This window comes from Eretmochelys imbricata, chromosome 7 (genome assembly GCF_965152235.1).
Source record: "Eretmochelys imbricata isolate rEreImb1 chromosome 7, rEreImb1.hap1, whole genome shotgun sequence".
In the NCBI taxonomy this organism is placed as follows: Eukaryota; Metazoa; Chordata; order Testudines; family Cheloniidae; genus Eretmochelys; species Eretmochelys imbricata.
In genome coordinates, this window is record NC_135578.1 from 108727653 (window position 1) to 108755436 (window position 27784).

At 40.6% G+C, this 27784-nt stretch overlaps 1 protein-coding gene across 1 annotated transcript; it reads left to right on the forward strand.

Moving 5' to 3' along the window:
- Window positions 1-27716, forward strand: RGS10 (regulator of G protein signaling 10). The gene is made up of 5 exons (XM_077821698.1): window positions 1-297; window positions 8532-8650; window positions 10152-10238; window positions 20811-20954; window positions 25579-27716. Exons 1-5 carry the CDS (start codon window positions 249-251, stop codon window positions 25723-25725), a joined length of 546 nt encoding a protein of 181 aa, XP_077677824.1. The 5' UTR covers window positions 1-248; the 3' UTR covers window positions 25726-27716.
- Window positions 27717-27784: the final 68 nt, after the last annotated feature.

The following is a 27784-nucleotide window of genomic DNA, read 5'->3' on the forward strand; positions in this document are numbered from 1 at the left end:
GCCAGCGGCGGCGGGCGCAGAGGTGGGAGCCGCGGGGAGCGCCCACGTGGGGCGCCTCCTAGGGGTGTCCCAGCGAAGGGAGGGCGCTCACCGCAGGCAGGCCCGTCTCATTCGGCTGGGGAAGTGCCAGGCGCGCCCAGCCCTCGCCGCGGGACCGACTGGAGGCGCCTCCTGGGGCGCAGGGAGCTCCCGTCGCGGGCACCGCCTCCTGCGGCTGGCCGGCTGGAGCTGGGCAGCCACCCCCCGAAATGTTCACCCGGGCTGTGAGCAGGCTCAGCAGGAAGCGGCCGCCCTCAGGTAAGGAGAGCTTTGCGCGGAGGACGCGGGCGAGCCGGGGTCCCGAGCGGGACCGCGCGCGGGGGGCACCTTCATTCGGGCGCCAGGCTTAGAGCGCGCGGTGTGAGTCAGCCGGGGCTAACCCCGGGCCGCGAACCAGCGGCCCCAGAATCAGCCCCAGCCTCCCCAGGCAGGGCATGACTCTGGCCAGCACCGGCCTTCTGCCGCTGGGTCCAGATTGGAGGTGCAGCTCCATTTTTTTTTTAAAACCAATGATTAACCCAAAGCAGGAGCCAGGGGTGCTGGTGCCTCTCCAGACTCCTCTAGTTTGCAGCTGCCTTTCGGCCCAGGAAGCTTTGGCTTTGCGTGGAGAAGACACAACCACTTCTTGCTTGCAGCCGCAAGCTGCTTCAAGACCAAGAGGAAGTTTAGCTGAAAGAGGAAGGATGGAGTTTTCTTTTTAGTGTGTCTGAAAAACAAAGCACGCTGAAGTGGAACACGGAGCCCAGCTTCCAGATGTGCTTTGGTTTGTTAACTGTCTTGTTTTCTCTCCACATGAGTCATAGCTGCTGTGTGGCAGAGGGAAGGCTACATTATAAGAAACTGTAACAAACACCAGTGAAAGTAGCAGTGCCAAATCAGGTTCAAATAGGGCCTGAGCCTCAGAAGTGCTGAACCCCTACAGCTCCACTGAGCTAAACTGGAGTTGTGGGTGCTCAGTGCCTCTACAAATCAAGTAGATAAAGTCTCATTCAGGTACTTTAACCAGCTGGATGATACAGATGAATAGAAAGAAGGTATGAATGTATGGTTTCACTGTATCAACCTGAATTTTTTACTGCCTTTCCTCTGAGTTATGCATGAACAATGACAGCTGTTCATGAGGTTTAGTATGACTGTAAAAGTCCACTATAATTTCTCAAAATATGCAATTGTGCAGTTCTAAAATAGCAAATAATGGCTTTAGCTGTCTAATTCTCATGTAATGGACTTGGTAATACTTATAAAGCAACTCAAAACATGCAGTGGCCGAAAGCAGTGGTGGCAAGTTTCATATCTGAAACCTGTCAGTGTATCTGGATTTTTACAATATTCAGATATAATGATGTTATTTAGACTTAAACTAACTGAGTACAGGGTGTGATTGATGATTCATATTGCTGTAGACCTGTCCATGCTTTTAAGATGCTTAATAGCTCCCAGGACAAAGTGAACTTTGTTGGGGGTGGGAGGCATACATACTTCTGACGTGTGTTTGCCCTCACTGATACAGATGGACACTGCCCAGGTAGCATTTTCTGTCTTTATGCACCTTTTAATGCTTTGTATGCTTCTGGGGCTATCAAATATAACTGATAGGTTATGTTTTAAGCACAAGATTCAGAAACTATAATTTAGGTGTAGCATAGTCTTTTCCATTGTAGACTCTCTACAGGAGAGGCTGTTGGATTCTGTTGTTGCTTCTACATCAACCAAAATTTTAAAGACATTCTGATTAGATCATCTGTGTTAGTGGTGGTGACTTCCTAACCAGAAAGAACCTAGTTTGACTTTCAGATTCCAAGTTGACTTTGGAGAGCTGTCATCTAAGACCATCTTCTTACATTTGATATGGAAGTCATTGACACGGAACCCCAGAACGCCATTTTTACAGACACACTTTCAGAATATTACAGCACTTTAATACAGAACATTTTACAACAGACTTTCACTGACACAGCAGGTTCAGTGGCTCAAGGAAACGAACATAACATATATTATTCTTTGTGAAATAATTTGGATAAAAATAACAAACTAAGAATCCTGAGTACCGACATTACTTCTGGAATGTACAATAAGATTACTAACTTGCAAGTTCCTCATTAAAGCCTTCCAAAGAAAAATTGAGTGTGGCTTTTAGTCTAGGTTTTTGTTTTTTTGGTTTTTTTTTAAAGTTATGTGCTTGGTGAATGCTTTCAGAGATGCTACAAATGCAGAACATACGTTTAATTTCCTTCCGTATAATTAAAACTAGAATCCAATTGCCATCTGTTGTTGGAGACACTCGAAAGAGGATGTTAAGGCTTATACTTTGAACAAACCAAAACAGGCAAAGGACAACTCTTCGTAGCCCATAGGTCCTTTAAAATACAGCAGCTACTAGAAAAAGTTGATCTATTGGACTCATCAAGTGGCACTTGGGTACATGGAAAGTAAGGGAACTTTCCCTTGTTAAGCGGAACAGTTAAGAACAATTTCTCATTGTTCCATAACCTTGGTTTATTAATTCAGGACTGTTGCTTGTGAGGGGAAAGACATTCTGATGATCACAGAGAAACGGTTAAGAGCACTTTAAAAAATAAAAGGCCCAGCTGTCAGTATTCACAGCTTCCCAAAGGACCCAGGCCTGATTTTGTGTGAAGAAGGAGCAAATGCATGTGGTGCAGTCAAAGTTCCCTCAAGATAAGTTTATAGGAGAATGGGAAGGATTTTGTTAACTGTTCTATTTGAGCATAAGCTTTCGTGAGCTACAGCTCACTTCATCGGATGCATTGGTTAGTCTCTAAGGTGCCACAAGTACTCCTTTTCTTTTTGCGAATACAGACTAATACGGCTGTTACTCTGAAACCTGTTAACTGTTCTGTGAATTGATGCTATTTGTTTAAACACTGGGAACAAAGGAAAAAAAGCTATTTATAAGGTGCTATATGGGTACATACTTGGCTGATTAGCTGGTCATGTCTGCTGTCTTTTGTTAATAACTTTGCAGAAAACATATATGGAAAGGGATAAGCAAAGAACAGGCATTAATTAAATGGCTGATGTAACAAAGTTTCGTAAGATGCACAAATTTTTGCTGTGTGATATGTTGCCGTAGGGCGCAGTTTATTAAATATTTGTTATATGTCTGTTTGTTAAATATATGTTATGTTTGCAACACTTCAGAATTATGGGTAGGATTTTCCAAAGTGTCTATCGAACAGGTTCACAAAGCTTCCACTGAAATTCAAAGCGGACTTGTGCTGCTAAATCACTTAGGAGTGTGTGAAGATCTCACCCCATGTACTGAATCACCTTATTATTTGAAAAAAGAAAGCCGTGTTAGTCTGAAATCTCTTATTATTTGAAACAGTAAGCATGTAATGCTAATTGGTGGTTTCTTCTGTTTTTTTGCCACTGTCCTTTCAAAGCAAGGTCTGGAGCCTGGAGTTCTGATTTGCTAATTAATGTTAGCATGGGACTTGTTGTTTGTATAATACAAATATTCGCTATTTCAGATACGGACAGTGTCAAGTGTGGTAGTTAGAACTTTTAAAAAAAATTACATATGCCCTTTCATTTATCACTTATACAAATATTTATTTACAAGGTGTTTTTGTATCTTGTGTAATAGTATTTTGTAATGATCAAAATAGATCATATAGGATTGTTCCCTAAAATAATGCTGCAGCTAGTATAATTTCCAGACGTAAGCTTTGTTTATACAAGCAGTTGGCCACTGCACATAATATAAGAAAATGCGTTGTGATCCTGCAGTCAGTGGAAGTTTTGTTGAAGTAAAGACTGTATGGTGGGGTCCTGCGTACAATTATGTTGTGAATGTTTATAATAGTATTTTCTCCACTTATTGGTTTCCTTGTATGTTTAAAAGATAGTGAGTGTTTTTTCCACCAAAACAAGAAAGATCAGAGTTATTTTACATCTTTATCTACTTCTGTACATTTTAATCTTCTACAAAAGTTCAAATAGAAAAGATCCCTTTTTCTGTAGTTCCTTTGCGTTCTTCTTACTGGTGCACATAATTATCTGCTGTTTAAAAAAGAAGTGAATTACTCTATCATTTGGATATTAGGTACTGGTGGCACTGGCAAGCATGCAGTTTGTGTGTAAACTACAGGACAGCATAATTGCAGGGCTTCTGATGGAATAAGATGATCTTACTAATGACAAGAAGAGGGATAACTAAGGATTAGCATATTTCATATACTAAAATATATTTCACCGTTACATTCTAAAAATAAATTAGTTGTGAAGAATTGTATATAAATTCCACTGCAAGTGTGATGATTTTTTTTTCAAGACAGTTCAGTAGAACTTTAGTAGATAGAAATGTAGAGATTATCCCTTGGGTTAGGTCCAGGCAAACCTTTTGCCTATTTTAAGACATAAAGAAGTATTCTCTATATGGTACACATGAACCTGTTGAATCAGACGGATTTAAGCAATTGTGTATAGAGTGGAGAGCTATGATCTTATTGGGGACAATTCTTATACTAGAAATATGTATGTGAGTGTCCAGTAACTGAGGTGAGAGGTGCCTTAGAACTGTGTACAGTGAAAACACAGAGCTACAACGATTCTAATATTATCAGAAGTATTTTGGGCCTGTTTCCCCATGGCCTTGTACCTTGTGTAGACATTTACGCTTGTGTAGAAGGGGAAAAAGCCTATTATTTATTATGTGTATTATGGAAGTGACCATCTGAAAATGGGGCCCCATTGTGCTAAGCTCTGTGCAACACAGTATTGGATCACTCCTGCCCCGAAGAGCTTCTGTGAAAGTAGACAGGAAAGACAAAGGGTAGGGAGAAAGGGAAGTAACATGCAAACAGAGTGAACAGTGGTGGTCTGCAAACATCATGTTAGTGCCACAGTATTTTTGGGAGGAGTGGGGGGAATGGAGGAGTGGGTATATCTCATTTACATTTTTAAAATTCTTTGGGTATGGTTTAATGAGGAGGAGAATAGCTAAATGAAAAGACAAGAGAAGGGAGAGGGGACATTGAAGGGTAGGGCAGGGGGAAAGAAGGAGGGTAGGAAGCAGGGGAACTTAGAGGGTAGGTAGAGTAAGGCTGAAATGAAGAGACTCTGAGGGAGGGGGTTGGAGTGAATGGACAGTGAGCACAGGGGAGAGAAATTGTAGAAAGCAGTCTGATGACATTGTCTGTGCCTGCTGCAGTTGTTCCTTCTGGGTAGAGAATTTCTCTGGCTCAGGTGGGGCTGGGTCCTCCCTGGAATTTCTTTTTGCCCAAGCTCTCATGGGTTGTTGAGGAAAATGGCTGCCGCATCGGACCGTAGCCCCACCATTCCATGCCCACTTGGGGGAAGTTAGCATTGCCAGTGTCACCAGACTAGTGCAATCCTTGTGCCCTGTCCTTGCAAGAGAGGCATCAGGTGGGGAGGAAACTCTTTGCTCCCTTCCTCATCCCCAGGGTAGGCCACAATGTGTCTGTCATCTAGTGTTCTAGAGATATCATAGAAAAACAGAAGCACAGGTCTAGCTTGGGATTCTAAAGTCAGTCTGCTTCAGAGTCCTCTTAGAAGTGAATATCCATATTGCTTCTGCTATGCTTTTTAAAGAACAACGGACGAGTAACCATTACAGTCCATTTTGCATGGTAGAGCAAAAGAAGACCAGACATAAAATCTGACTCCCGTAAAGAGTATATCTAATAGGTTTGGTTCTCCACTACTCTGCCCATTGTGTAGTCCAGGGGTGGGCAACCTATGGCATGTGAGCTGATTTTCAGTGGCACTCACACTGCCCGGGTCCTGGGCACCGGTCCCGGGGGGCTCTGCATTTTCATTTAATTTTCAATGAAGCTTCCTAAACATTTTAAAAACCTTATTTCCTTTACATACAACAATAGTTTAGTTATATATTATAGACTTATAGAAAGAGACCTTCTAAAAACGTTAAAATGTATTACTGGCACGCGAAACCTTAAATTAGAGTGAATAAATGAAGACTCGGCACATCACTTCTGAAAGGTTGCCCACCCCTGGTGTAGTCATTTACACTTGTGGGTGGAAAACACTGCCATTCTGATTTGGTCCCTGTGTACAGACAGTGGATATTTGCAGAACATGAGAATCTGACTCTATACAACTAACAATATTTTGCACATTCCACCCCAGGATCCCAACATGCCTTGTAGACACGTTAATTAAATGTCACAACTCCCTTTTGAGGAGGGAATTATTATTATTTCCATTTCCCCAAAGGGGAAAGTGAGGCATGGTGAAGTTAAAGTGCCTTGTTCAAGTTCACACATCAAGACAGTGCAGGATTGAGGGCTTACTTAGAGATGACAAAGAGAGAGATCACAACAGATGAAGAAGGATGATAATGACATGGCTTGTATTTTATAGTATACTCAGTGTGTGTCCCACTTGCTGGGTTAATTTAAAATATTCTCCTTTTAGTCTCTATATATTTTATTGATTTGGTGCATGAGGGTGGGTCTCTCCTTCCGCAACGATACGTGATGGAGTCTGTGCAACTTTAGATGCTTTCACCCTCTTGCAGAGTTGTATTCCCCATGGAAAGGGAAACTCCTATGATAGATGCCTTGTGGAGAGTGAATGAGATTATTATGCTTTTACAACCAGATGTCCATCTGACTGTTATCAGAGGGAACTCATCAAAAGAACTCACCAAAGCCTCCAACAACCAAAATCCACTTAGCACAATAGGCTTTTCTGGAATACCAGTTTTCCATAGGTTTTCAGTCTTGGCATTTATCATTCTAGCTATCTGCTGATGTTTGACTCTCTACTCTGTATAATGCTTTTTCATTTTCTTCTTTTTTTCTTTTTGGACAACTGCTATAATAGGTTTAGCTCCACACTTAGAAAGATCCCTAACTTAGATCCAAATATGTATTGAGAAGATCCATATCTTTGAACACTGGCTTTAAGGTGAAATGAAGGACTTATAAAAATAAACATGCCAATAAATAGAAATGAGATACCAAACTGTTAATAGAAGAGGGGCCTAATCCTGTTCAATTTCCTTACACGTATAGTCCCATTGACTTCAATGGGCTACTTGGGTGAGAAAGGTGAGCAGGATTGGTCTCTACTTGCGTAGCTTTCAATTACAAATGCCCTCTTTGTATTTATTATTAATACGGTGTCCTAAGTAAGAGCTTTATTTATTACAGTGGAGTTTTGAGTGTGCAAGGAATGTGTGATTAGACTCCCAGTCTTATAATGTCTAGCAATCTTAGATAGGGTTTTAGGCTTGACCCTGATGGCCCAGACTCCCACTGTCTTTATTGGAAGTTTTGGGCACACAGCGAATGGAAGATCACGCTCTCTCTGTGTTTATTATAAAGCTTTTCAATTCAGCAGTAAAATACTTGGAGCCTTTCCAAGAAGAGGGACTGCAGAATGGTAGCCAGTGAAGAATCTGTTTCTATCTGGCCTCAGCAGCCTGTGGTTTAATAAACCCATCTCTTGGCACAGTCAGTCAGATGTAGATTCAGCAGTTAGACCATCTCTTCCTTCTCCTTAGACTTCGGAACATTTGTGAGAATGCTGGCTGGCATATTAGTCGGGTACAACCTTGCACTCTTTATTCTGGGAAAACTCCAATTGATTTAAGAAAATCAAAAGTAAACTGCCCGACAATAAGTGTACTCCAAGACTACACGAGACCATTCCACCACCTGTCTAGCTGCCCTCCCAGTAAAATGGTTTGATTTGTAGGCCTCGTCTCCTCCTAAACAAAGCATAGTTTTTCTTTCTCCATCCGTGGCCCCCACCCTACCCTGCGAGTGTTCATTTCTAAAAGAAATCTCATCTAGGCAGCTTACCAAGATTTGTCTCATAACTTCGGTGTGGGTGATCTAAACCAGCCAATAGCACTGACGGTGCCAGAAACAAGCTCACAGCCCTTTTACAGCTGAGGCTCTGGTAGTAATGTTCCATGTCCATAAGGCAAATTAACTCAGATAAGACAATGACATTATCTGCTCTTGAGTTCCCTGACTGTAAAGCAGCTTTTACATTTCTTAGGCTTTGCTTTCACTGCAGGATTAGCTTGAGGTTTTGTCCCGAACCCAACCCCCATCCACACACGACAGTTTCTATTCTAGCTCGTTCACTGGGCTGTCAGGGTGGGTTGAAGCTTGAGTGCTGCTGATGCTTGAACTTGTAATGCTGTGGGGATGCAGCTGCAGGAGTTACAACAGCGCATCAGCTGCTAATCAAATCGCTCTTGCAGCCTGAGTGTTGTTTTGCAGTGTGGTCGAGCTAGGTTAGTTTGAGTGGAGTAACCGGAGTGTACGGACTCTGAGCAAACTGTAGCAGCAAAGACAAGCTCTTAGCAACGATGCAGAATGGAAAAATACATGTTTCTTTTCAGTGTGATCACATCTCCTTTTAAGAAAGCAGCTATGACTTGAAGGTGTTGAGGAGGGTAGTGATGGGATCAGAAAAATGCACGTGAGACTATTCATTTTTTTAAAGCTGGTTTGTTTACTTTTCAGAGATAAATGACAGCGATGGCAACCCAAGCAGCAGCCAACAAACCTTAAAAGGAACCTCAAGGTGGACTACGTCACTAGAGAACCTCCTAGAAGATCCAGAAGGAGTGAAACGATTTAGGGTAGCTATCTTAACTATTAATGGTTGCATAGACTTTAAACAGCATTTGAAGCTTAATATGTATGCGCATTAAATAATGGTGGGGTACCAATGGCATGAGGGTATACATTTGTATATAACTAGATGTGTGAATTAAGCGTTGGTGACAGAATAGTTGAGCTGGGGCATTTGCTATGCTTCTCAGATGGTGTCCTCTGCCAACAGCCTATCTTTGGGTATAGGGAAAATGATTGGTTGCACCTTTCTCACCAGAAAACAGATGACCGGCAATGTTATGGGTACAGTAGGAGTAAGGGTTGGAAAGCCACAGTGGGCTAAATAATGGAGCAGAAGGAAACTTGGTCTTTTCTGAAATATTACTGTCTCCTGTCATGTCATATCCACTACTGGGGCCTGATCCTGTAACCCTTATCCATATAAGTTATTCCAGTGACTGCTACTGAGCAAGAGTAACTCAGTAGGGGCCCGATCCTGTGTTGTGACCCAGGCAGGTGAACTGAGCGTAGCTCCTTTAATTTCAGTAGGGCTCCCTGTGGGATCAGCAGTCTGCCCACACAGATCACAATGTAGGACTGTGGCTCAAGAATGTTGGGGGTGGCCCATTAACCCTCAATCTCGCAAGTCTTTTATCATGCTAGTAATCAGTGTAACTATTTGCATAAATAAAAACTATTTGCTTGAGTAATGATTTGCCCAATCAAACCCAGAGGCTGGAGTGAAGTGATTTTATACCAGACCACTGCTGGAAAGTGCTATTACTATTACTAGACTGATCCAAATGCTTTTAGAATTCCTGGTGCCAGCAAATAATTTAATCTTTCTTTTTTCACATTTGACATTGAAAATTGAACATCCCAGAACTATAAATATTTCAGTCATTGTTTTTATACACATGTTAAATATATATATTTTTTCCATTTTAAAAAATGCTTCTCTTTAGGAGGAATGTGGTTTGTTTAAACACTGTCTGGAGAGTGCAAATATATCTTTTGATTTAATTTACTTAAATATAATTTATTGTTACTGATGATCATGTTTAGAAGCAGTTTCATTTGCAGTTTTTGCCAGTAAAGAATGTCAAATGAAAGTAGACTAGAATCCCAAGTGATCGATAAAGCTCATTAAAAGAGAGCTATATACTTATTACTACTGAGTTTGTGTATTTCCTGTGTTCTTTCTGAATAACAATTTTAAATTGCTCAAGTTGTTTAATGATGATAGATACATTCCTCTCATTAGCTGGCTGACGGAATTTAAGACTAAAATTTAGGTAGGCTGGTTCTTATGGATTGTATTTTTTAAAGCATTGAATATGTTGTTTGTTGATAGTTCAGTAGCACCTGTTGGTCCCCAGCTGGTAGCCTCATTTTGTGCTGTACAAAAAATAATAAGACAGTCCTGGGCCCAAAGAGCATCTAGTTTGTACAGACTAACATGGGGAGAGGAAACAAACATCTGAAAAATCAGATCTTAACATTGTACTTTTTTTTTTCTTTCCCCAGGAATTTTTAAAGAAAGAATTTAGTGAAGAAAATGTTTTGTTCTGGTTAGCGTGTGAAGAATTTAAGAAAATGCAAGACAAGAAACAGGTATTTCCTTCAAAATTAAACTTTACCTGCCAACAAAGATTCCATGGTAGCATTAGGGATATAACCTGTCTCCTACTTACATAGTTATTCAGCTGTATTTCATGTATGTGCAAACAAATATATTGAAGGAATGTATCAGAAATCATCAAAACTAGAGCTAGTTGTAGCTAGCTAGTAAAACAAATTTTATTCTGAATCAGAATGAAAAGCCAAAATTGATATTTCCCATGAAACAAAAATTCCAAAAAATTTCAATTTGGAACCACTGAAATGTTTTCTTTTGATAATGTCTAATCATTGTTCTTTGATAAGCTAAAGATGTTTTGTTTCAATAATGGTGTAACTTTACTACATATAGTGTATTGTATATAAAATATTAAATATATTGTAATACATTCATTTTATTTCAATTTTTATATGGTAAAATAATTAATCAAAACAAGAAAGCTGAAACATTTTTACTGTATCAAAATTAAATGTGTTGACATTATGGAACTAAAATAGTGGAAACCATTTATTTAGACTTTTCCCCCATCAAAAATTTCTTCAAAATCAACATATTCCTGTGAATTCTTTAGATTTCGACTGAGTTGCATTTTTGACAGAAAACTGTTCTGTTGAATATTTTTTGGTCAGCTCTAATCATAACCGTTTTCTGCTGTATAGGTGCCAGTCCTGCAATTGGATTCACATGAGCACAGGGGTCTAGTTGCATTTTCGGACTGTGGGATCAGAACCACGTTATGTGGAATCAGGCCTGAAATGTTTACTGGGTTTCTGTCTGTTTGCTTCTGTAAATATTGGAGAATGTTTTGACAATTAAAACATGTAATTTGATTAATGTTTTAGGCTGAGACGTCCAAAGGAAGTTAGAAGCCAGAATCCTACTGCATGTCAGTGGGAGCTGAGTGACTAATTCCCTTAGGCCTGTTTGAGAATTCCAGCTTTAGACTTTCTATGGGGACATCAAGGGCTAAATTATAGCCTTTGTTGCTGGACGAGCACTTTGCAGCTGAATAGTCCAAGTGGCGGTACTCTGCTGGCCAAAGGCAAGCAGAGTGCCACAGGAAGATAGGGGTAGGGAGTTTGCTGAGCAGAACTCTCTACACCTGCTCTAGAAAGGTGCATTGTACACTCCCCACTGTGCCAGGCACCATCAGAAATAGGAGGCAATGGGGACACAGGTCTCATCCCCATGGTACCCTTAGTACCATGAAATTGTTAACCTTCAGAGGGAGTCTTGCAGGTGAAAGTCTAGATCCAACCTTGACTATGATATTCGTTCTCACAAGACACAGGAATGACTATAGATCAAGGCTGGTTGAAAATTTTTCCTTGGAACTGTTTTTTAGTGGAAAATTGGGTTTTCAGCAAAATTTATTTTTTTTTTTGAAAAGCGTTTCCATTTGCCAGAAGCTGGGAATGGGTGACAGGGGATGGATCACTTGCTGATTACCGGTTCTGTTCATTCCCTCTGGGGCACCTGCCATTGGCCACTGTTGGAAGACAGGATACTGGGCTCGATTGACCTTTGTTCTGACCCAGTATGGCCGTTCTTATGTCTGCTTTCCACAGGAAATTTTGATATGTCATAAAAAGAAAAAATGAACTGAAAACTAAAATATTTTTCAGTATTCAAATTTCTGCCAAAAATTTTTCTGCAGGAAAGGAAACACATTTTTCAACCAACTCAACAACAGACCTCACCATGCATAGAACTACCCAGAAGTAATGTCTTGGGCTTGGTTTTCCCTCAGTAAGGTCTATGCGCACACATATAGATGGACACACTCAAAACAGAAACAACTAATCAGGCTGTTTTTCCTACAGCCTGGAAAGAAGAGAGAGATTGGGACGATGGGGGGATGATTGTTGTTTCTATTTTAAATATTTCTGTTCTGTATTTGGGGAAAAACAAATGATACAGTCTTATCATATGGTGATGATAACACTCTTTCCATTCTGCTAGCATCTCTGGAGGATGTGAAACAGAAGCTACTAAAGTTTGACATTTTAAAATCAGAAGGTCCCAAAAACTTGCATCCAAGAGCCTGCTGGATCATTAATGTTGATTTTCAATAAGTCTTGGTGCACTAGGGAAGTTCCAGAAGACTGGGAAAAAAATAGTGTTGTGCTAATTGTTAAAGAGTCAGTGGGATGACCATGGTAATTATAGTCCTGTTAGCCTGGCCAAGATAATGGAGTGGTTGATATGGGACTTGACTAATAAAGAGTTAAAGGAGGGCACTGTAATTAATGCAAATCAACATGGGTTTATGGAAAATAGATCCTATCAAACTAGCTTGATATTGTTCTCTGATGAGATTACAAGTTTGTTAAAGGTAATAGTGTTGATGTTTTATTTAGACTTCTGCAAAGGATTTGACTTGGTACTGTACAAGATTTTGATTAAAAAACTAGACTAATATAAAATTAAGATGGTACAGGTTAAATGGGACTCAAAATTTAATTGAAAAAAGAGACTTGTCATTATGTGGGTGTGTTTCCAGTGGGATCCACAGGTATTGGTTTTTGGCCCTGTGCTATTTAACATTTTTTATCAATGACCTGGAAGAAAACATAAAATAATCACTGATAAAGTTTGCAGATGGTACAAAAATAAGGGGAGAGGTAAGTAATGAAGAGGACAGGTCACTAACTCAGCGTGATCTAGATCACTTGGTAAACTGGGTGCAACCAAACAATATGCAGTTTAATATGGTTAAACGGATACACTGAGGAACAAAGAATGTAGGTCAGACTTACAGGATGGGGGACACTATCCTGGGAAGCAGTGACTCTGAAAAAGATTTGGAGGTCGTGGTGGATAATGAGCTGAACGTGAGGTCTCAATGCGACACTGTGATGAAAAGAGCTAATGCTGTCCCAGGAAGGATGCGTAAACAGGAGAATCTCAAGAAGGAGTAGAGGTTATTTTACCTCTTCTTTTGGCACTGGTGCGACTGCTGCTGTTTTACCATGTCCAGTTCTAGTGTCCACAATTCAAGAATGATGTTGATAAATTGGAGAGGGTTCAGAAAAGAGCAATAAGAATGATTAAAGGATAGGAAAACATACCTAGCCATAGACTCAAAGAGCTCCATCTATTTAGTATTCAAATTCAAATCAGGCTGTTTTTCCTACAGTCTGGAAAGAAGAGAGAGATTGGGACGATGGGGGGATGATTGTTGTTTCTATTTTAAATATTTCTGTTCTGTATTTGGGGAAAAACAAATGATACAGTCTTATCATATGGTGATGATAACACTCTTTCCATTCTGATAGCATCTCTGGAGGATGTGAAACAGAAGCTACTAAAGTTTGACATTTTAAAATCAGAAGGTCCCAAAAACAGAAGGTTAGGAGTTACTTGATTACAGTTTATAAGTACTTACATGGGGAACACACATTGAATAATGGTCTCTTCAGTCTTTCAGAAAGGTACAACCTACAATGGCTATAAGTTGAAACTAGACAAATTCAGACTGGAAATAAGGTGTAAATTTTTTATAGTGATAATAGTTAGCTATTGGAACAATTTAGCAAGGGTCATGGTGGAATCTCCATTACTGACCATTTTGAAATAATGGATGTGTTTCTAAAAGAGATGCTCCAGGAATTTATTTTGGGGAAGTTCTATGGCCTGTGTTATACAGGTGACCAGACCAGATGATCACAATGGTCCTTTCAGGGCTTGGAAGCTATGAATATGTGGGAGCTGCTCAGATACTACCATGGTGGCAGCCATTTAAGTTAGACAGACTGGCACTGGGTACATTAATTAGCTCTCACTTCAAGCCCTCCTAACACAAGTGGCAGCATTCTGCCTGGCTGTTGTCCACATGGTTGAGAAGCTGTCTGTGCCCTGTCTTCACCTCAACAAGCTAATTGCAAGACAAGACTCACGGGGCCTACTTTAGCCTTGGCACAAAAGCCATTACACATAGCACCTGTTCGGTCCTTGTTATTACAAATCAGTGCTGAAAGTAACCCATTGTGCACAATATCACCTTGGTATGGTATGTGTAGTATGTAAGGCCTGGTGTCTAGATATACCTGTTCCCTCTGTCAAGAGAACTTACTTTCTTCACTGGTGGATGTGGATCTGGCATTGCAGCTGTTTTGCAAATAGGGAGTATCTTTTTCTTCACACAGGCCAGCTGTTTTCTGTCTGTATGATGCACAGTGGCCCAGGCCCTGCTCAGGAGCTAGGTCATCTCCATTGTTGCTTAAACAGGTACCAAATTGTATTCTAAGATGGATACTGCATGAAAAGTCCTTATGTAGGATTTTGCAGTGGGATGATGACCCTTTTTTCCTTTTATAAAATAATCTGCATCTTTTTTTCATGGTTTCTGTTTTAAGATTGTGCACACAGACCAGGAAATAGTAAACAGACATACAGAGATAACAGTGCAATGAATCCTCAGATGGATTGCCATATTGAACGGACAATGATTAACTAGTTCCCATTTACCTTCAATTATTCAGTACCAGTCTTTAGTCAATATATGCAGTCAGCAGTCTAACACTAGCAAAGCTTCTGGAGGCTAGAAGAATTATAATACATTATAGATTTGCAGTAGGGTTTAAAAGTTATTGTAGATCTATCTATCTATCTATCTCCTTTACAGAATTAAACAGAAACTTTAAAGATAGAAATCATTCTGTTCAGTATTTATTACAGCATGAAACACTAATTTGTCTCCTGAAAGTGATTTCTGCAGCAATCACTGTAACACTACATCAATGAGGGAGTTAACTTGTATATTTTGCTAATGTGATGCTTCCCAGGGATACCCAGAGTTGTGAGGCACCTTGCAACAACATGCCCTTAGTGTGAGGAGGCCTTGTCTGTGTCTGCCGGGGGCCTCGCTGTCACTCTGCAGGTTAGCAATAGGCCCACTCTAATGCTGAGCCCTCCCAGTGCCTCCCTGGAGTGTCAAGCCCTTGGTCCACTGGACAATCACAGTATTCACAGATTTGCTGCTTCCAAGATGCAGTATACCCAGCTTACCAGTTCCCCTCAGATCACCACTCTGTTTAACACAACACGTAGGGTAGGTGTACACATACAGCGCTATGGGGCCACAGCTGTGCCGTTGCAGCGTGTCTGGTGAAGACGCTCTATGCTGATGGGAGAGAGGGCAGAAGCTATGTTGGTGGGAGAAGCTCTCCCGCCGACATAGCGCTGTGCACACAAGCGTTTATGTTGGTGTAACTTATGTCACTCGGGGGTGGTTTATTCTTTATATAACTTTATATAAGTTATGTCGACATAGGTTGTAGGGTAGACGTAGCCTGTGATGTGTTTATAGTGAAATCGAATATAGGGTTATTTAACAAGGCATATAGATTCAAGTAACAGGAAGTAGAACTATTGGAAATAAATTGTTACATATGAAATAAAATCATAACACGCATTCTAGAGATTAGGTTTAATTAACAAGATACTCTCCTGTCTAATAAAAGATTGCAGAACAGTGCTTTACTGTCGGGCTGTGACCCTCTTTTCACAAGGCAGCCACACCATGAGCTTGCTTCCTCAGTGGAGGATAAAATCTTGTCCCTCCTGCTGTTTTTTTTTTTTTTTTTTTACACGCACAGTTGCAGACTATTGTCTCTTACCCAAGGAGGTCTCCTCTTCAGAGAATATTTTGGGTTTCTTTTTTCTTTGTAAATCCTTAGGCAAACACCTGGCCCCTACAATAAACACACCCTGTCTCCATGGATATCCATTATTCTGTATGCTGATTGAGTTATCCCTGAGTCCCCTAGCCTTTTGGGCCTATTTTCTTGTCAAATGGGGCCTGTCCTGCTGTACTAAGGGTTTGAGGAGGTGTACTGCCTTACTAGCAACAGCTAGTGGAGACATTATGCCCGCAGAGACCAGGAGCCGGCATGGTACCTCCAAACGTACTGTGGAAAGTATGCTCATGAGTAACGGTTACTACTGTCTATGGCAAATACTACGTATGCTCATGCTTTGTAATCTTGCCTACCCTTATCAGTATGTCAAGTGGGCAAGGACAGTGTGTCTAGCTGGCAACACTGGATCCCCCTACTCTGTACCTGAAGGATGCCAACTGCTAAATTAGTGCATAGCAGTATCTTTTGCCTTCCTCTTCTAGTGCCCCGCCAGACACATGGGAGCAGCCATAATTTGGCTGTATAATTTGCAGTTTTCTCTCTCAACAAATATTATTCACAGGCAAAAACGTTTAGGACAGAATTAGAATTGCAAATAAGTGCCACTTGCTTACAATGTTAAAATTCGAAGAGAACACAACAAACTGGCGGCAGAACAAGGAACAGGACTATTGGCATTCAGCCCAGGGCTTTAAATGCTAGTCTGCTCTGCTCCTTCATTTGGGTTAAGATGCCTGACATGGCAGGATGGTACCTTGCATTCTGTACCCCTTGGGCAGTAGTTTTCACTATAAATTCAGAAGTCCAGTTCACACTCTTATAGGGCCGGATCCAAAGCCCATTAGCAAGAAGGGAAAAGACTCCCGTGGGCTTTGGCTCTGCCCCACATCTATTCAAAAAATTCAAAGAAAGAGACTTTTCTGCTCTTTTCTTCCTTAGCTGCCCAAGTCTTTTGTCCGTATTTCTTTGTCTATGTATTCAAAGTTTATTAAAGCCATCTCCCACCACATTTTACATATTTGTCTCCTCCAACGGCTTCTCTTCACATACCTGCACTGATTTAACTTATGGTGTCATTTTTAAACCAGTTTAAACTGGAACAGAAAGCAGTGTGGATACTCTTATTTTGGTTTAAACCAGGCTTGTTTTGGTTTAGTTAAAACCCATTCATTATCAAATTAAGCTAAAGCAGAATAAATCATTCTTTAACGAAAAAAAATAAAATAAAAAGAAGTTCACACACAGAGGCTGGTTAACCAAACTGTTGCAAATTTGTGCACGGACACCCTCCAGGTGAGTTCAGGCCCCCCTAAGAGTCTAAATGGCTTAAAAGAGCATCTCTCTATGGCACATTATTATGACCTCTTGCGTCAATCTGTAGCATAGTTTGGCTTTGCACAAGTCTGTATAATGTCAGGATGATGATGACATAAATGTGCTGGTGAAAAGTTTCTGAAATACCTTTACTGCTTGTATTCATTAACTGAGAGACGTGCTACCTCTCTGCAGCTTTTCACCATCAGTGCCCTCCACAACTGGGCTGAGGACTCATGCAGTGTCATTTTCAGTACCTCTTCCACACTAGCTCTTTTTTTTTATAGTCACCCCTCTGTTAATTAGTTAATGTCAGTAAAGCTGATCACAGGATGTGCTATATAAATGCTGATTAGTGTTCTTAAGTAGAATTATTGTTATGTTCAGTAGCTAGCTTTCAAACAACTCAACAGTTTTAAAAATATGTTAAAAACAATAACAAAAAGCCCCACCACTAGTGCCTGGTACACTTCTTCTAGCACATGGACACTATTATTTTATAGAGCAAATCTGATTCTTGTTTAATTAACAAGGCATTTTTTGTATTAAAAATAAGGATGAGCATTTGATTAGCATCAGTTGTGTGCAGTTGCTGTATGTTCATGATTTAAAAACAAACAAACATCACAACCCTTTGTGTGTGCTCACAATGTTAAAATATTTCTTCCTTTTCAAATGCACTTTAAAAGTAAACACAGATAGGGAGTAAGAACTATCCAATCATATGGAATCTTTTTCACTTTTTCAACCACAGGAAAAATTTAGCAAAATGCTACAGTGAAGATTCTCCTGTTGCTTATGGTAGCAGAAATATATATATAGCACCTTTCATTTCAAAAGGTCTCAAAGCACCTTGCAAACTTCATATGTTCAGGAATCTCTACTGCCACTTCTAGGCTGGAACGTGGCAATGGTTAAACGGAGCTCAGCAATGCTAAATAATTTAAATACCAGAGTCTGGCTTCTGATGAACATCTGGGGTTCCCCGGTTATTTCTTCTGGGAACCGTACATGTGTCTGAGAGCAGAACTTGACTCTGGGAAAGGAAGTAAAGAGGAATATTATATCCATTTGAAACAGCAAGGGGGATTTCTGTAGACAGAACCTTATAGTCCAAATTGGAATTTGGCCAGGACAGTGGGGCAAGCACATGTATACTAATGAAAAGTTCCATGGGATCTTTAATGACCACACGTGAGTGAGATCTCAGTTTTAAATCTTATTTAAAAGAAGACTGTTCCAGTAGCACAGTCCCTTTTTACCACCCAGCTGACACAGAAGGCAGGAAGAGTGCTATCTACTGAATCACTGACATCGCTTCCTTATTCCTGCTCAGCAGTCGTTTTCCTGGAAGGTCGCTGAGGTCATGTCTGCAGCTGGGCACTGTGATTCTCAGCGGGGACAGACAGACTCACGGTAGCTTCACTCGAACTTGCATGCTAAAAATAGCAGTGTAGGTGTTGCAGTCAAGCTAGGATCCAGGGGGGTCGGGTGAGCTTGGACTTGGATGGCTAGCCTGGACTGCTGCGCGTGCCACAGCGTTCACACTGCCCCTTTAGTGCACTAGGTCAATGAATCTGTCTACTCACGCTGGGAATCGCACCTTCCAGCTGCAGCGTAAGCAAACCCTGAAGCAGGGGTCGTCAATAGGCGGACTATGGGTCAAATCCAGATCACCGGACTCTTTTGAACGGACCCGGAAATCTTTTTATTTAATTATTATCACTATTATTGTTATTTTTTATTATTATTTTCTCCGGAGTCTGGACCTTGACTATGCCTTGACTAAGAAATTTGGACGTTGATTAAAAAATAATTTACTACCCCTGCCTTGAAGGCTCCTCTACATTAGCAAATGTTGCTGCTTTAACTATACCGGTATAATTAAAGTTGCCTATTCTCCCTGCCCCAGTGTGGATGAAGTTATATTGATAAAAAAGTGCTTGCCATATTGGTATAGCTTATTCTGGTTGAGGAAGTGAAATAAGTTATCCTCATAAAAGGCACCTTTATACCAGCGTAACTGCATTCCCAGTAGGTTTATAGCAATATAACTGTATTGGTTAAACACGTCTAATGGACATAGTTATATTAGTATAACTTCTCTAGTTAGAGCAGGCCTGAGTGACCCTACCTGCTTTAGTATGAAATTGACAAAGATCACATCCCTAGGCAGTATGGCTCCTAAATATACTCCTTCGGTATGATCTACTGTATCTGTTATATCCTGGTATTTCATTCTCCTGAATGAATATTCTCTTTTAAAAAGAAATGTTGCCACTCAACATGTATGTGCTCTCAGCTGTGAGACGGTTAATTTTTTAGACCTTAGGAATACACTAAGATAGATGTGCATAGCTTTTTTTAAAAATTATCCCCACATGTCTATTTTGAACTGTAAAACATAAAATTTTTTTATGTGATTTGTTCATGGCCAAGGGTTTAAGTGCTTTCCTCTTCAGTCTCACTTCCCATCACAGATGCAGTCTTCTGGCTTGTGCTGCTCTATGAATACTGTTCCTCATTAAATATGCAATGCAGAATATTTATGGTTACCCATTGCTAATTATCTTCTAGTGTCTGCTGGTATGCAGCTTTAAGCATGAAAAATTTAGAACACCAGTTTGAGATTTTCATCTCAGGTGGCTTTAAAATAAATAGAGTCTCCCACTGTGCTCATTCTTTTATCTGCTTCCATGAACTTCCTAAGCAAGGAGAGTTTTGTAATTGATTTCAGTGGGAGCAGGATTGGGGTCCTTAATAAAGTACTTTGAAGTTGAAGAGTGCTGTATAAGTGCTAAGCATTATCATTATTATTCCTGCTTTATGAAGAGAAGGCCACTAAAACAGAACATCTGCTGCAGTTAGAGCAAACAATGAAAAATAAATTACTTCAAATAAGCCACACCTAACCTCTTCAGTTATAGTGATAAGCCCTCTCTGTGCAGTTACACAATTGCATGATCAGGGCCTGATCATTAGAAGATATTGACTTCTTGAATGAAGTGCTGAGCTCTGTTAGCTCCCATTAAAGCTAATGAAAACACAGCATGTTGCAGGATTAGGCCTTTCTTTAAGGAATATCTATTTCCTAAATGAGGAATGAAATGATCTATATGTCACTATTAGCTATAGTGTGTTCACAAGTATCTGATTTCTGTTTGGTTGCTTTCTTTGCCTTTTTGTTTCTACAGTACAAAAGAGGAAAGAGAATTTACTGCATGATATAGCATTCTGGGGCCTGATTCTCCTCTCCTGCCAGTTTTATTCCTGATTCACACCTGTGTAAGTGAGAGGAGAATCAGGTCCTTTGTACTTAATTATAAACATTTCAGAACAGAAGTCAGGAGCTGGGATAGTTAAAGGAACCTAAAGGAGTTAGGTGCCCAGATTTGATCTGGGTAACTAACTCCCTTGTGATCTTTTGGAAATCCCAGCCAGAATGTACAAGAAAAAACTGACTTACTGCACACTTTCTTTCTTTTGACTATATATCTTATTTCTAAGATGCTGCCCCTGATAGAGGCATCTCCCATGCTGTTAGCATGTCTTGAAGGAGGACTCTGGCAAAGTAACATGTTCCCATTGTAAATATTTGACCCTTCACAGATGCAAGAAAAAGCTAAAGAAATTTACATGACTTTCCTGTCCAGTAAAGCTTCCTGCCAAGTCAATGTTGAAGGGCAATCCCGTTTGAATGAGACGATATTGGGAGAACCTCACCCACTAATGTTTCAAAAGCTGCAGGACCAGGTAAAGTTATTACGTTTACCCTGCTCACTTGAGGACATATTTTATGGCTCGTGTGGAAGGATGCATTGAAGATGGCAGGGACAGGGAGGTGGCGGGACCATAAGGCCTGGGCTGTTGCTGTATATAGTGTCGGTTCTGCCAGAGCATGCACATTGCCAGCTAACTGGTAAAATGAGCTCCCATGCAGGTATGAAAGCAGATGATCTTACAAGATACAGAGTGATGCACGCTCACTGGACTCAGGGTAAAACGAAGGGTTGGATGCCGTGTGCTGTACTCTGTGGTGGCTTGCTGAGTTGGAAGCTTCAAAGGACAGAATTGAATGTGACGGAAGGTGAATTAGGGAAAAGGAGCCAGAGGAGTCCTGCTCTGGCAGCCTATCCTGGTAATGTGGTGGAGAGGACACTACTCACGTACTGGCTAGCACAGAAGAGCCCGGGCTCCAGTTCGGTCTATTCTGGCTTAGTTAGCTTTTTAAAAATGACAGTGAAAAGCTGCTAAGAATAAAACAGCTTGTTAAATTCTTTATTCTTCTCAACTGCACTCCATACCCTAAAGGGAACGTTATACATTGTGCACTCTCTACAGAGTGCCTGCCACTGAAGCCCTCGCTCGGGGGAAACTCATACGCCATCTGTGATAGCATACGGTTCCTTAATAAAGCTGGGACCCGGTTACTGTGCGCCACTCTGCATTTGTTATGGATCAAATCCTCAGTCCAGCTCCGGGGCTGGGCACTTAGCAGATGCATGGAAGGTGGAAGTGGAGGACTCCCATCCCCATCAGGCATGGAGAGGTGCTGCAGCTCTTCTCTGGAGGTTACTTCTGCTGAAATAATTATCATGCGGGAGTGAGCATCTGAGGATGTGTGAAGTGTCACATCCTTTCTCCCCACCTCTGCCACAGCCCCCTAATGTGATGCCCCCACCTTTGCCCCTGTTCCGCTGAAGGGGCTTTCAGTGGAAGCTTGGTAGGATTTGCCTCTGTGTTTTTTGTCAGCAGCTGGAGAACCCATCAGCTGACTGATTTTATGTCCATGTTTTGCTGTGCACTCAGACTGAGACACCAGTTATGGTGATTTCAGTAACACTGAATTCTGTTACTGGCTCTCTTGTGGTCGCTGGAGTCTGCTTCAGGACTTTTCTCCTTGGTTGATTTCAGCTGCTCATTGACTCAAAATGGGACTGATGTCCTGGAATACCCCCTATCATCTCCTTGTGCTTTAGAGATAGGGGGCTGAGCTGGTAAGTGAGCCTCTAAATCCCAATCCAAAAATCTCTATAGGTCGAGGAAGGGTTTGGATCTGCTAGTGCAGATCTGAACATCCTCATAGCTTGAGAGGGCTCGTTCCTGGGATTCCAATCCCAGCCCATCAGGCAATGCAAGACTTTGGACAGAATTTTGTAGATGTCCATTTTGGAGACAGTCTCTTCATTTTTTAACCTACTTTGCCATAGACTGTGGAGTCACTGATTCTCATCTGCAGCTTCCAAAGAGTGTGGCCATTGCCACTTCCTGTTGCACCCTCCACAGGACTTTTCAATATTTGTATTTTCCCCTTGGCTCATGTCTTTTACAGCAAAGCAGTTCTTTGATTTAAACAGCATATTTAACAGAGTTGACATCACATGCTGAATGCATCTGTCAGGTATCGAAGTGGGCTGATGAGAAAATGTTCTGCTCCCCTTGAAGTGGATTCCAAACGATTAACAGTGGAAATGTCTAAAGTGCAAGTTCAGTGTGACAAAGCAAAATCATTCATAAAAGAATCTGCGCTTATAGCTTTGACTTATGGTGGGGAATGGGAAAGAAAGTGTCCTCATAAACCCCAATGTTACTATGCATAGTAGGTGATTACATGTCTGTGACAATGAAATTGGAGAGAGTACAAAAGACTTTAACTGTTCTCCATTTTAGAAGAGGGATCCATGCATAGATGGGAACAGCCAAAGAAGCATAAATTAGAGACATATACTAAACCAGGTTCTAGGGGAGTCCCGTTAATGTGCTACTCAAGAATGTCTGCAAATGTTTTAAAACTAAACACAGGACATCTGGGGATTGCTGCAGATTTCCACTGTATGGAATGCAGCTTTTGTCTGATCCTGCTACACAGTACTCCAGCAGCAATTATCCTCTTCTCTGGCTTGAATCCTTATTAAGTTACAAGGAGTGGTATAATTTGCTCCCACGAGGACAATCTGAGATATGACTGTGTTTATAAAGTATAAAAGGTCATAGCTTGAAGGCCAGACTCTGACCTTATTCATGGCAAGTAGCAATTTACTTCTTGAGTAGACTGATTGATTTCACTGGGACTTCTTGTTGGGGTAAAGTACTTTTAAATATTAGTAAGAGTATCAGTATTTGGCCCTGTGTATGTAGTTATTTGGATACAGCGTCAGCACAAAGGCTGCTATTCAGTATGTGGAAGTGGAACTTTAGTGGTTCATAGAACCCTTGTGAATTTCAAACTCTTTGCCCAGGTACTTGCACCTGTTCTGTGCAGAGATTCCAAAAATCTCATCCATTCAGTTTAAAGAGCAAGAAAATTCCCTTTCTGCACATGACTATAAAAAACTCAGCAATCTGTGTAGTTGTCACACTCCAGGACTGTTACCAACTTGGTTTTAATCTTTATAGTATTTGCCCACCATGAGAGGTGCCCTGTTGTCACCATGAAAAGGAGGGGGTCTGTTAATGTAAGTTCCAGACTCTGGCTCATGAACCTCTGATGCGCTATATCTTCACCACAAAAAAAGGTGTATTTTTACATTGAGATTGCTCTCTCGATGTAGAATGCTAGTAGATACATGGCACAGGTAATTTTTACCTTGATGTAGCTAGTCAAGGTCAACCCCAAGTGGGAGGTATAGGGTTAACCTCAACTAGCCACATCAAAGTAAAACCTACTTGTGCCTTGTCACTGCTAGCATTCTACACTGAGGTAGCTAACTTGAGTTAAAATTCATTTAAATCCATTTAGCATTTAAATTAAAGCAGGGAGTTTTCCACTGGTTTACATAAAAAATGAACAACAGTATGAAAGCCCCTGTGTCATTTCTTTTGCAAGCAGGATACTACAGGTCAGACATGCATATGTTTTATGTGATTGAGGGTTTTTTGAAGCTAAGATTACTGCGGAGGTGAAAAGAACAAGTGTTCTCTCTACAAGGAGGAAAGCTACAGTTGCACTAACAGTTTGAAACGTTTTAGAAATGAGACCCATAAAGCTACAGCTTCAATTATCCACACATGGAATTTGTAACCCTACTTATTGAAGCAGCTGAGAATCCAAAAATTCCTGTTGGAAGCTTAGCTTAGGGACTTTGGGCACCATAAAATGTAATCAGTCACGAAGCGTGACTCAGAGAGGCTACTCTAGTGCACTCATTGCCAGAGGGTGATGTATGCTTTTGTTTTGTTTCAATGATGGTTTGGAGTTATGGTTGCAGTATTTTTTTTTCTCCCCTAGCTTTTCTAGCCCAAGCAAAATAGTCACGACCTAGACAACTGAGAACACTAAAGACTTTTTTGTGATGGTAGTAAAAATCCAAGTAAGTTGTAGGAGTTTTCTTAGAAATAGATGGAAGTAGGAGGTTAGAAAACGACTGAGTTGGAGGATGAAGCGGAGTTCAAGAACATCAGGGAATTGGAAGTCCTGGAAGAGAAAAGACAACGTGACTAGCTCCCAAAAATACCTAAAAAAGGGTGGTGGGGAAATGGGGATAAAATATTTATTTTGAAACAAAAAGAAAGAAGAGTTTTCAGGTGAAATACTTATTATTATATAGTGCCTTGTGCCCCTGTACACACCGTGGGTCAAATCCTGGTCTCCTTGAAGTCAATGGCAAAATTCCATTGCCTTGAATGAAACCAGGCTATCAGCCCTCGCATGAGTAACAAGTGTTGGCTAAACCAGTTATAAGTGTGAGCTCAGCTTCAGGAGTGTTGGACAAGCCAGCTATTTCAATCAGCGACACATTTGCACCTGCAACCATTTGTCTGCTTAAATTATTTAGAGGCTCTTTTGTTAATATCTTAGTGCTGTGTGTGTGCACTCAGGCTCTACTGTGATATTCAAGTGTGGTTATGATCAGAAAGGTGAGTGTATACAGCTCTGCCCCTTCTGTGCATTCTGAGTCGCATCTTTTTACTGCACCACCCGAACGCCAACTTCATTACGTTTTTTCTCCTGGTGGCCCCTGCAGAGCTGACCTTGTTATGGGTGGGAGCTGGGTTATGTCCTCATTTGTACATCATATACAATTAGTAACTAAGTGCCAGCTGCAGACCCTTTACAACAGGTGGTGATGTGAGAATCTAGCTTTCGAACATCAGGTTGCATTTGCCTAGTTCTCAGGCAGGAAAACCACCATTTGACCCATAGGCTGATCAAATTTGATATGGACATTAATGAACATGGAGCCCCATAATACTGTTTGTTATACACAATCACTTTTAGAGTATATAAGATTTATTTTAATGTCATGCTTTCTGGCCAGTACATTTTAGTGTACTCATTTGCTGACAGAACAAAATTTTAGAACTTTTTCCTATTATCCTTCTGGTTTAGGATCTATTTTATTTGAGTCATTGTTTTTGTTTTGTTTCCCTCCCCCAGATATTCAATCTCATGAAGTACGACAGCTACAGCCGCTTCTTAAAGTCAGACATATTTTTAAAACACAAGAGGGCCGAGGAACAAGAAGAGAATTCATCGGAAGCTCAAACTGTAGCTAAAAGAGCTTCAAGGATTTACAACACATGATCCAAAGAAACCCATTCAGACAAGCAACAAAAAATAACCTAACTCTCAGGAACAGTTTTTGGGTCTATAACTGTTGCATTTAAGGCTTGACAAGCACAAAACCCTTTTAGGGGATATTTACCTTCTTAATTGCTTGAACAACTAATTGTTTTTGCATGATGGCTAATACCAAACACTCTTGAAAAGACCATTTTCTAAGCTAAAATGCTGAGGTATCCCTATGTAGCATGAATTACATCCCATATTTAACAAATATAAATGTTTTCCAATCACTGTATTTTGTGAGGCATCACAAACATGAGAAATGGAAGATAGGGTTCCTTTTGCCTCCTGATTTTATAGCTATCCTGTGTGTACGTTTGTGAAGTCAATGCAGAGTAGCATTTCCGGTAACTCTGTGGATGCGTCATACATTGATTACCATTAGGGGGCAGTATAATTTAGGGTTACTCCTAATAAAACCCAGTTTCAGTCCTCCCAAATGTAAATCTCTTCTTTGAAACTAATCTGTTTGTGAGACTTTGAAAAGCAATTTCAATTTTGACTTTGGGAAGCGTGGGTTTGCCTTTATTATTGAAGCAGAAGGCTTGGTTTTTTTGGTCAGGATTTTCATTACTGTATTTCTTTGATTTCATGATGTTTCCCACAACAGCCAACCAGCTTCTTCGGATGACAGAGGCGAACCGCCAGCCTTGACAGAAATAACATGTCAACTTTAAAAACACAATAAAACCTCTAGTGTTTTCATAGCACCTAAACTATAATGGAACAAAAGCACCAAAATAGGAAGGATTCCTTCAAAGCACTCAAAAAGCTATAGGAGAACTGATACCCGTTGCCCACTTCTGGACATCACACCTTCGGGTGGGCTTAGCACTTCAACCAGCTAGCACACTTATTCTGAAGTCACATGCAAGTACTAGTAAGCATTAGGTCTTCCCCAATCTTCCTGAGGAATTGTGCCCTGGTTGCCAGGAGTCCTTCTGCAGAGGCACAAAACAACAGTTTACATTTTCAGTCTGGCTTTGCTAAAATCAATTGGTAACATACTATCTGATTTTGTTTTCCCCAAAAAAGTGTTTTAGGGTTTCCTATGTGCAGATGTTGGGAAGTCCAACAGAACTGTGAATTCTCATTGTGATTGTAGCCATTCCCACTCCATGCTTGAGATGAAGGACAGTTTATGTCTGCCCTGAGAAGATCAACGTGCAATGATGAAATGTTAGGATAATAAAAGAAAATGCTGGTGGAAATCGCCACCAAAGAGTTCTCTTTGTCTGTCTGGAGCAGCTTGGGAACTGAAAAGCATTTTTGCCATAAATGTTTAATGTTTATATTTTTTGAATTCATTAATTCAATGCCAAAGTACTAAATTGCCATTTGGAATTGGGAGAACATATTGGCTGGCATGTTTTATTTACAAGCTTCGCCATGTGTCGTCTAGCTCTGACTCACACTGACTCACTATTTACTCATTTTTTGTGTTAGTACAGGCTTTTCTTGAGCTTGTATTTATGGGCTGTCTAGTCAGATTGCACAATTAGCTTTTGATTATTTTAAAATTCTCTTTCTCAGGAAGGTGAGTTATATATATTCATTACTGTTGCTATCAACATCTTAAAAGCCAGGGCTAGGTTGTAATTTTCTAGGAGGAAAACTCTCTATATTGCCTTATGACATATGACACTGTCTTTCTCTAAGCCACCTTTATAGCCTATGTCTGAAGAAAATGGCAGCTGTGGTCTCTTCTCCCACTTAATCCATTCATATAATGGTAGTGGGAGTTCTGAAAACTTATCAAGGAATAAAGAGATTTGTTAGTTTTTAGGGAATTGAGCAGGAGGGCAGTCTTTCAATTTGCACTTTCTGAGCTGTAGGTCAGATGCACTGAGTACATTTTCCCATCATATTTACAAAGGAGAAAATGGCAGAACTAAAGGTTTAGGACCATGATTCATCAATTTTCAGAGGGACGTCAACTCATGCTGAAAGTAAAGCACGTATTTAAATGCTTTGTTGAATAAGAATGTACTTAAGTACATGCTTAAATGCTTGGCTG

What these genes read in the sequence shown, in the direction of transcription:
- RGS10 (XM_077821698.1), top strand. Translation starts at nt 249, where the DNA reads ATGTTCACCCGGGCTGTGAGCAGGCTCAGCAGGAAGCGGCCGCCCTCA. An exon ending in AAGGAGTGAAACGATTTAGG is followed by an intron (nt 8,651 to 10,151) that starts GTAGCTATCTTA and finishes TTCTTTCCCCAG; the next exon opens with GAATTTTTAAAGAAAGAATT. An exon ending in AAATGCAAGACAAGAAACAG is followed by an intron (nt 10,239 to 20,810) that starts GTATTTCCTTCA and finishes GACCCTTCACAG; the next exon opens with ATGCAAGAAAAAGCTAAAGA.